At 39.3% G+C, this 10,612-nt stretch overlaps 1 protein-coding gene across 2 annotated transcripts in view; it reads left to right on the top strand.

The window, feature by feature from the left end:
• Positions 1 to 10,450, top strand: part of adamts16 (ADAM metallopeptidase with thrombospondin type 1 motif, 16) — a gene marked incomplete in the record, with an annotated part of 76,601 nt that extends 66,151 nt beyond the window's left edge. For both annotated transcript variants that reach the window (XM_014003433.1, XM_014003432.1), the window contains 6 exon segments: positions 5,703 to 5,907; positions 7,365 to 7,559; positions 7,667 to 7,723; positions 7,839 to 8,054; positions 8,164 to 8,311; positions 8,393 to 10,450. In XM_014003433.1, coding sequence (XP_013858887.1) covers positions 5,703 to 5,907; positions 7,365 to 7,559; positions 7,667 to 7,723; positions 7,839 to 8,054; positions 8,164 to 8,311; positions 8,393 to 8,508 — 937 coding nt within the window.
• Positions 10,451 to 10,612: the final 162 nt, after the last annotated feature.

Here is a 10,612-nt window from a genome sequence, read left to right as displayed (position 1 = left end):
GTTGAATCTGACGTGACATGTTCGTACCAACCCTTGGTACGAACAAAAGTAAGAGAAATTTAGGATAAGAATACGAACATGTTCTTGCATGAGGCCCATTCCCTCTAAACTCACTTACTCCTCTGGCTAATAAATGTGCTCTTGCTTGTTGAGTTTTTTCATAAACACCATAGTGTATCATATTTTGTTGATATAATATGATGTTTTGTTTTGTTTTGTTTTTTTCCCTCATCTAACCTTCTGTGTGTTTTTTTTCATTTTTCTTTTTAAAGGTAGCGCGACCCCTGCTGGTTGCCAGATGACCTGATCACCTCTTTCCCCCATGTTTTTGTCGTGTGTGTGTTTTCTTGAATGGGTTTCTTAAATGTAAGTTCATTGTGCTCCATATAATGACCATAACGGCATCATCATCATCATCAATCAATCAATCAATCAATCAATCAATCAATCAATCAATCAATCAATCAAAACCCAGCCCTCTGTGAACAACAAGTGGCAATAAGGGCATTAACAATTGGTCGTTAGGCTGATGGTCCTTTTTCACATGTGAACAACCACTTTCAGGTGTCACTGGCAAACTGGCTGATCCACTATGCAAAGGTAGTGTTTATAAGACTGAGCTTACCTGCAACTCCTCAGACTGAAGTCTCTTGGAGAAGAGACAAAACGTTTCAACAAAGAACCTGTCCAGAGAGCCTGACTCAGCCTTGTTAGATTTTTCTATCTGCCTTATTGACAAACATCAGGACATTTAATTTACTTTATTTAAATGTTAAACAAAATCATTTTTTAAGCTTAGCATTGAAGTTTTTTATGTTAATATTGTCTTATGTATGTTAATATAGATTGAGGTGGTTTGGACATCTGAGTAAAAATGTCTCATAGACGCCTCCATTTAGAGGTGTTCGGGGCATATCCCACTGGTACGAGGCCCTGGGGAAGACCCAGGAATCATTGGAGGGATTATATCTCCTCTCTGGCCTGGGAACACCTTGGGGTCCTCCAGGAGAAGCTGGAAATTCTTATTGGGGAGAGTTTCTCTCCTAGACCTGCTTCCTCTGCAACCTGGTGGCAGAACATGGATGGAGGGATGGATATATTAAAGTTTTCCATTAATTTTTTTTTCAATGCAGTAAATTGTTTAACAATTAACATTTACTAAAAAAAAACACTTAGTCTTTAGTTTCTGACATAGAAAAAATAGTGTTACTTTAACCTCTTCCTTGTTGTTCTTTTGGCTGCTACATTCAATAGAGCAAGTGAACTTGCATGAGAGATTTTGCATTTGTTTATAGCAGATGTCCTTGCTGATACAACCATAGATTTGAACTTGCAAACTTAGAATTTTCAAGACTGCAGCACTGACTTCCAATGCACCGTAGCCCCTTCTACTTCTTAGTGTAGAACATTTGTGTTTAATTTATTGTAGCATTTTATCTTTGTGCACACTTTTTTAGTTTTTTTTTTCTGAAGAGAACTTCAACGGAGGTTTTTAAAGCACATCAAGTTTTTACTTCCTGTATAACCCCACTTTCTCTGTATAAACTGTGAGCTTATCCGAAACATATGCCAGGCAAACCACAACATAACATGCTAGACTGGACTAGCTGGCGGTGGTCAGTCCATCTCTGTGTGTCATACTATTTTGAGGCCTTGTAGGTGTTTAGTTTTGCTGTGTCTGCACCCGGTAAGTTGGACTAAACATGCATTACATCATGGAAAAAGGTTTTCAGTGCCTGCTTTTAATTAGAATCTGATATCATTTCATTTCATAGTTTGGGTGTATGTGAAGGCAAGCAAAGATAAAAACAAATCTTCCAGTGATAGCGTGAAAGTTCAAGCTTAGACATAAAGTTAAAATTAATAACACTGGTCAGAGGTTATTAATGCCACAAGTATCCGTCTTTACAGAGATGTCTGATCCCAGTGTTACTGGCCAGGGAGGGTTACCGAGACCACTGAGACTCATGGTAACCAAGGTGACAAAATGCCTTTAAGATGATGTGGCTTTAATGTGTAAATTGCTGTTCCTCTGAAGTGATTATAGTGATAGATTCATGGCACCAGTCTTCTATCCTGAAGCTGTAATATCCCATCTTCATGTTGTGTTTTTGGGAGTTTCTAGGTCTCTCCTGGTGCTGCGTAGATATCTTTATATTCTGTTTGGGTCATGTTTTTCTGTCTATTCTGTTTTCTACATTGTCTATTATGTTATCTGAACTATAAAATCACAGTATTTGCTGTAGAACTGCTATACAAGGACATAGACTTCCAGCTAACTGATTTTGTAAATCTGCAGTTCTGCATCTTCATTTTCCTCTTGGTCTGGGTCAGACTCTGGCATTGTGTATAAGGCTGGATGGACAAGTTTTTTGTTGACGACATCTTTTAAGCTTTTGAGCTTTAACATCATGTCCTCATCAAACACGTACCCAGAGTGTTGTTTTGACTCATTCATGCATGTTTGAGAAATTCTTGAATCTCATGTGGAGCTGCCTAAATGCTTGCTGGTACAAAGCACCACCTATTTACCCAAAGCTCCTTTCTGGACCTCAGTCCACAACCAAGCTCCCATTTTACGTCTCTTATGGTGCGTTCACACAGAACGCGATTTCAGCTTCAAAATCACAGCCAACGCTGAAGTTTGAAGCTTGTGCACTTTGAGGTCAGACGCAGGACAGCTCTTGAAGCGCTGCACGACAAGAGCCTCCCCGCCCGTCCCTCCTCTGTCGGGCTCTGTCGGACGAGGAAGTGGCTTTACTTTATTTACAGAGAGCAAGAGCATGTCACATTCATCAGATAATTAATTCATAATTAATTCACCAGATAATTCAGAGTAGAGGCTCACAGCTCGCTTTCAGGACTATTTTTTCCAGTCTGATGAGTCGCTTCCACGCATTGGTGCTGATATCTCCTGTCAGGACACCGACTGCAGGCACTCGATTTCAGCTAAAGAGCTCCTCTCCGTCTGTTTCAGGTTAGTGGACATCATTCAGTAAACTGTCCCGTCGGGAAATATGTCGCTAGGTCACACAGTGGAGTCTCTCTGATTGGTTGATGCGGCGCGTCGAGCTGCAAAAGTTCAGATTTTCTAACTTCAGCGATTTGCGCCTCCGCACGTCGAACGCTCAGATCGTTCAAATAGTTCAAATCGCGTTGCTCTAATCGCACTTGAGGCGCCGCAGCACTTCCCTACATTGCTTGAAGCGCGTCCACCATAGACTTTGCATGTAAACCTGATGCTCCTGATGCTGAAATCGCGTTTGGTGTGAACGCACCATTAGCCTTTAGAATGTAAAACAAACAAACAAACAAATAAAAACAATAATTAAAGTTAAAGTTCCAATCATGAAATACTATTAGCTGAACATTTTGGTGTAAAGGGGGTGAGCAATATACATTCCTTGCCAAAGACATAGAGTTTAAAGTAGGGTTGGGCAATATTGGCAAAAAAAATAATCACCATTAAATGGTGTATTTAGCCAATAACGATTAATTTGACAATTAATCCCCTGGAGTCCCTGGACACACTTATGTCCTGGTCACATGACCAATTTAATGGGAAAGATTTGCTCTTCATCAAAATCTGTTCCGAATTGTGTCAAAATTACAGACTTCAGGCTATATTTCAAATTTTAATTTGTGTTGATGGATAAATAAATTACAGAACTTTTTTTTAAATGTTAGTCATATTTGAAGCGGAGAGGAGCACCAAGCGGACTCTGCCTTGTGGTATTAATCGTATTAATCGTCAAGTGCCAAAAAATTATCGATCAATGTTTTTCTGACAATTAATTGCACACAATATGATTATGCCCAACCCTAGTTTAAAGTAAATATGGACCATCAGGAAATCAGGGAATTATCTGAGTTCAAATATCTGGGGGTTATTTTTAGACTCCAAACTAAAGATGATTATCATGTTTAAAACATTTAGCATAAAAAATTTCAAAGATTATCAAGACTAATATAATCTGTTTCTGTTTGATAAGACCCTGTATATCTAAAGCAGCTCAAATGTATATGCATGCAATGGTATTATCACATATGTCTTACTGTTCTATCATCTGGGGCCAGGCCTCAAAATCTATCATAAAGCCATTAATGTCATTATACAAGCAAACCCTAAAAATATTTAATCAGAAACCAGTGAAGTGGCATCATTGCCAAATTATTTTAAAAAAATACCATTTGCTGAGTTTTGATAACTTTCTTACCTTTTTTGTGAAAGCAATATTTAAATGGACAATCATGGTTCTCAGTCAAAGCATCACATTTATGGAACACTTTACCTCAGGATCTAAAGTCACTGCCAGACATGAGACTTTTTACAACAAAACTGATTCACTGACTGAAAGAACAACACTGTGGACACTGAAATTTCATCTGGACACATATTTTTATGTATTTAATTTGTGTCATTGTAACTGCGCTGTACTCATTTTCTTAACTTTTATTTTGTTCAGATCAAAAAGCCTAACCAGGGACGAGGGCTGTAAACTAGCTTTTAGAAGGCTTGTGTATGCTGCATCTGTTGCCAATAGGTGTTAATGTTTTGTTGTACTATCCCTGAAAAAATAAAATAAAATGAAAAAATTTAAAGCTCAAATATATCAACATAAATGTCACAAGCTGTACATTGTCTGATCACTTGTTAAGCCATATAAACAGACTTTCATCTCTACATCCTCCTAATCCTCTATGAAATCATCATTTTATGACATTTCCTTTTGACAAGTCCCAACAAATGTAACATCAGATGGACTATCTCCTGTTTTAATATATATATTCCGTACTGCTTTGATACAATCATTTAGATTTTCTCTTTCCACTCAGTATACACAGCATTCCAGTATTTAATTACTGCAAATACAGTTTAGAAGTTTTGATTGTTAATATACAACTTTTCGTGCTGATGGCTGAATTTTGGCTTGTTTAGGGGAGATGTTTTGGGTAAATTAAGGTGTGTTAGAGGGAGACGGTATAATACTGTATGTGTGATGAAGGATTGAGTTGATTGAACCATGAGTTTTGGCTCAGCTGGAAAAGATTCAACAAACTTTACAGAAGCGAGAAGTCTTGGGGATTAGCTGATTGATGACATTCTGCTGAGGTGGGGGTGGGGGGGGGGGGACATAAACCTCACAGTCAAAAGTTGAGAAATAGCACCCTGACGGAAACTAAACATACAACATATCTTGAGCCAGAAGATGTTTTGAAGTTATGCATATTTTGTGTTCAATATAAATACCAAGAGAATTATGTGTTGATGTTTAGTTTTAGTGGCGATGCAGGCTAGGTTTGGACAGGCTGGGGAGGGTTACTTTTTTAAAATGCAGCTTAGGTTACAGTTTAACCAGCTGGCCTTTAATCCATGAACAAATGCCTAAAACTTTGTGGAGCCAGTGTGCTTGGAGTCTGACAAATATGAAGTGTAATAGTTAGAATTAAGCTAATTTATTATGAACCCTCACATAAAAATAAGGAGCAACACAAATGTAGTTTTTCTAATAAGTGACTTTTACATTGAAACTTACAAACACATCACCAAAACCAAAAAAAAGCACCTTCAATGTAACACGGGGGGTCCGTCTACAGCGGCTACAAATATATAGTTATCATGAAGTTCTTCAGGCTTGTCTGAGTGAGTGATGGAGGAGCTGTTAATGTTTACTCAGCAGGCTTGTGTTTTGTTGTCCCAGCTGGTCTGTCGGAGAGTGGGGGGAGTGCAGCCGGAGCTGCGGAGGAGGGGAGCAGGCACGGCTGGTCCGGTGTGTCCAGAAAACCAGCCAGATCAACACAGACGTCCTTGCTGACTCTGGCTGCGCCCAGTTAGCCCCTGTTAGACGGCAGGCCTGCAACACACACAGCTGTCCACCAGTTTGGACCACCGGGCCGTGGTCGCAGGTAAGCATGTCAAGCAGCAAGCAGCACATCCATGACAGCAGCAAATCATTTTATTCATTTAAGAACTGATTTAAGAACAGATTTCTGTTACAGCAAAACTGGAAAAACACTTAAGTTTCTCGTCTAGCCTCTGTGCATGTGTTGTTAAGTGGAACTTTGTTTTGATAGCTTCAACACATTTTATGACAGTGATCTCAGCAGCTCTAAACCATAAACGATCCCACCGAGACGTCTTGCTTTTTGTTCTGCTTTAGCTCCTTTACAATGTGTTTGGTCATTTGTCTCTGTTAAACTTTTGACACTGGTGTTTTACACCAAATATAGGTTTCTAGTTTACTTTTTCTCCTCAAACATTATTGCACAGTTCAGTGCATTGATGTCTTATAGACCTTATGTCCCATAACAGTGAAAGCCACAATGGATGACAGAATACAAAATGTCTACATTTTTATGTATATTTTATGTACGGACTGGAGTGGGAGTAAAAACATTATGTTTGCAAGATGTTTGTGAAGTTTAGACTTATGAAATTCCGGAGTGACATCATCAGCTGTGAGCTGAACACTCAGTAGAGAAATATTTTTTTAAAAATCAATGCTAAAGATATTAACATGCCTGTTCAGTCATGTAACATCAAGCAATCTGTGACTTGTTCAAATATTGAATGTTTCTACCATAAAAGCACAAGTTATATTTTTTCTACTTTTTTCCCAAGCCCATTGTTGTGTATAGAAAAAAAATCTCACATTTTTTTTGTGAATTTCAACCTCTTTCTATGATGTACCCTTACCAAATGACATAGTACACTATTCCACAGCTGTACATTTTGAAGCATGCTTTATTTAAAAACGCGAGGCATGGAAATGACAAAAGTTGGTGTGGCATCAGACTCCCAGGCAGGAGACCAGGGTTTGAATCCAGCATGGATCAGCACGGCGGATCACTGGTTAACCTCGGCGCCTCACAGCAAGAAGGTCCTGGGTTCGATCCCCGATTCGGACCTGGTGCTTTTCTGTGCGGAGTTTGCATGTTCTCCTCGTGCTTGCGTGGGTTTTCTTTGCTCCAGTTTCCCCAACCCCTAAAAAACATGTACAATAGGTTGCCTTCAGGCCCAGGCCTCCCTTGAAAAAGAGATCTGTGATCTTAACAGGACTTGCCTGGTTAAATAATGGTATATAAAAATAAATGGGACATTTATTTCATGGGCTTGTAACATCATACAGTGTTGGTTCTTAGGCAAGTTTATTAATGCCAACTGCCTACCTCATGATATATGATGAGTGTGAACAGAGAACTACCAGGTCAGACATTGCAAGGTCTGCCTCGTGTCGAGGAAACCAGGACACTAATGAGAAATGTCTCTCTGCATGCAGTGTCTTGCTAAAAAATATTTAATAACACTACAAAAGAACCTCGTGTCTCTCTTTATTTATTTATTTATTTATTTTTATTTGCAGTGTTCCCGTAAGTGTGGCAACGGTCTGAAGAAGAGAACTGTTCTGTGTACGAGTAGCGGCCCAGGTGTGCAGACTAGCACACTGCCAGACGGCGAGTGTTCAGGTGTGCAGAAACCTGCCGGTCAAGAATCCTGCTTCCTCAAACGCTGCCAGAAACAACGGAAGGTCCAGTGGTTCGTCTCCCGATGGCAACAGGTAAATTCAGTAATAAAGATGGTCAGCGATAGTGAAAATATAGGAAAAAGCTGTACACACGAATACTTACTCAATTTATTTCTTTCTGTCCTGTTCCTCATGTTCAGTGTTCAGCAACATGTGGTCGTGGCTATCAGGCCCGCCTCGTCAAGTGTGCAGAGAAGGTCTGTATCTGCTTTGTTTATGTTGTTGCAAAATTGTCAGAATTGTAGAGGAGAGTGACAGCTTTCTTGATGGCATTTGCTGCTTCTGACTGAATTTCCAACCTGCGTTTTAAAGGACACGGCAGGAAAATACAGGGAGCTCGCTGCCAAGAAGTGCTACCAAATTCCCAAGCCCACAGCGGAGCTCCAGAGGCCCTGCATCCTGGCTGAGTGTCCCACCCACACAACTCCCCCAGTCCATCAATGGAGGACGCCCCACTTCTCCTATCACTCTGCACCGCTCCCTCATACTTCACTTTCATCAAAGTGGAACTCATCTCCCTGGTCTCAGGTGAGTTAGAATAAAGCCGGATTTCACAGATGACCTATTTTAGGCTTGCATCACGTTTTGGTGATTGACAGGATTGTCTTCATCACTGCAACCTTGTTTCCTTGTACAGTGCTCAGTAACATGTGGAGGAGGAGTTCAGACCAGAACAGTCCAATGTCAAGTTCAGGGTAAACCTTCTTCTGGCTGCAGCTTGTATCTTAAACCTGCAACGTCTCAGGCCTGTAACACCAACTTCTGCCCGCAACCAGAAAAGAAAGGTACTTTAGTTCATATGACGTCTTCAAAGTAGTGACAAGCTTACACATATAGTTTACTTTACCTTTTCTGCTCTTCCACAGACCTCACTTGCAGGGACTACTTCAATTGGTGCTACCTGGTGCCCCAGCACGGAGTCTGTAACCACAAGTTCTACGGCAAGCAGTGCTGCCACTCGTGTTCAAATTCCAACCTGTAATCATTTGGAGTGACTGTCTGTGGCGCAGGCACATATGTAGCTAAGATGGTCAAACGACTATATTTGATAAGATGTGATTTTTGTCTTGAGCAAGTGAGCACTGAAAAAAGTACATTTCTACAGCTGTTCAAGAGTGTTGCGGTTTCTTTTCTCTGCATTGCCGAACATCTGGATTGGTGACTCTGATCAAACTGAAGGAATGTGATCAGAAAAGTGCAAGTAAAAAGGAGAATTATGGGAAAAAACTATGAAATCGCAAACTTGATTAAAACTAACAAGACTAGTGTGTCTAAACAGCAGCTAATAATGGCCATCCAGCTGTAGACGAGGGTTTATACACTGCCACACTCAGCTGTTATGCTCTGATATGCGCTGTACTTGTTGTAAGTCCGAGATCTGACAGTGAAAAGGGATGTTCCAAATGGGCAATGTATAAACTTGTCCAAAGTTTACCAACTAAAATCAGTCAAACTATAATTCCTGAAGTGCAGTAAAATACCAGATTGCTTAAAAAAAGTTAATCAACTTGACAGCTGTTTTGACAGAGGAAAGGGTTGTGTGAACAGATGTTCTCACACATTGGTGCTACAGTTTGTCTCTTTGATTTCACAGTGGGATACAGTATTTTAAGGAGTCAGGAAAGAACTAAAAAATTGTGTTACCGAATTGTTTGTTTTATTTATTTGCTTTACAAGGCAGCATTGCTGGACGGCTGTATTTATAAGCCACATAAAAACATCTTTTTTTAAACTAGCTGAATATTGTGTATTAAATTTCATTACATACTGACAAACACATCCATGTGATTTATTTAGATAGAAATGCAACTTTCAAGAGAAAGTCTTTAAGAGGAACCATTTGTGTATGTTATTTAAAAAGTCACTGGTCAGAATTTTGAAGTGCTATATTGTACGGAACCACAGAAGGGCCATCAGAGGATTTTTTTTCCTTTTGCGTTCTCACTCATTAATTTTCTAGTACCTTGATTTTTTTTTCTGTCTGCATTCTAACTGTAAAGTTTTGCAGTATTAACAAATCTGAAGAATCCTTGCAATGATGGTGTCTTTTTGTTAGCTTACACATGTGTTCATATGTTGCTCCTGATATGACACGTGTGCCTGTTGGCCAGCACAGACTGAATATCCTTATATTTAAGACCAGTTTCATGAATCTCAAAACACGGGTGTTGTGTCTGTTCCATTGTTGCTGTTTTTTGGTTTGGCAACTATCCCACAAAATAGTGGTTCCTGATACTCGCATTTTTTTATAAACATTTATACTTGTACAAAGTTCCCCAATACTCTGAACCAATACCAATGCAGTATTGACACTGGTATCTGTACTGTATTGAATGTGTTACAGTTTACTTTTCAATGCAAAACTTTTGTGTGGGAACACAAAAATAAAAATAAATAAGTAAAAAGTCTCTGATGTCCCCTCGTGGGTTCCGTAACATCATTATACAATGTTGTGTGTTAAAAATGCTCAAAAATGCATTAAATCTCACAAAAAACTCACAGGTGATTTTTTTTTTCTGTTGCATAATGACTTCCAACAACGTACAGTCACCCAAATAGCATTAACAATTGTGTGTCATTCTGTTTGGCTTAAGTGTGGCTGAATTTCCTCTATGAGGGGGAATAAACTTTTAAGCTGTAAATGGATACCTGCTAAATGGAAAAAGGCTTAGGATGGAAAGGTAATCTCCTCCGTTGAATTTCTTCTGATGATGTGTTTAACTGGGACGGATGCTGTCATCGTACCCTGACGAGTTTGCCTTTCAACGTGCGATCAGTGTCACTGTCATAGTTGTTCCACGTTTCTAATCCTCGTAGTCCAAACTGCTGCTTTGTCTTTCCGTGGTTTTCATTACTCAGCTTTGTAACTTTGTGATTTACCAGCTGTAATGTAAGTTTGCAAATTTAAACATGACTTAACTCAGTCTTTGTCTCATGTTATTATCTGTCTGCAACACACATGGTATAGTCTTCGTTTTGTACATTTTAAACTTATTTAATCCAAGTTTTAATATTTTTTTGTTTGATTTAAATTTTTTAATTGAGACTGAATCTGTGAATGGGAGTAAATCAGAACAGACTTATAA

This window comes from Austrofundulus limnaeus, unplaced genomic scaffold (assembly GCF_001266775.1).
Source record: "Austrofundulus limnaeus strain Quisiro unplaced genomic scaffold, Austrofundulus_limnaeus-1.0 Scaffold18, whole genome shotgun sequence".
Classification (NCBI taxonomy): Eukaryota; Metazoa; Chordata; class Actinopteri; order Cyprinodontiformes; family Rivulidae; genus Austrofundulus; species Austrofundulus limnaeus.
Note: the sequence above shows the minus strand (reverse complement) of the source record. Positions and strands in the feature narration are given on the sequence as shown.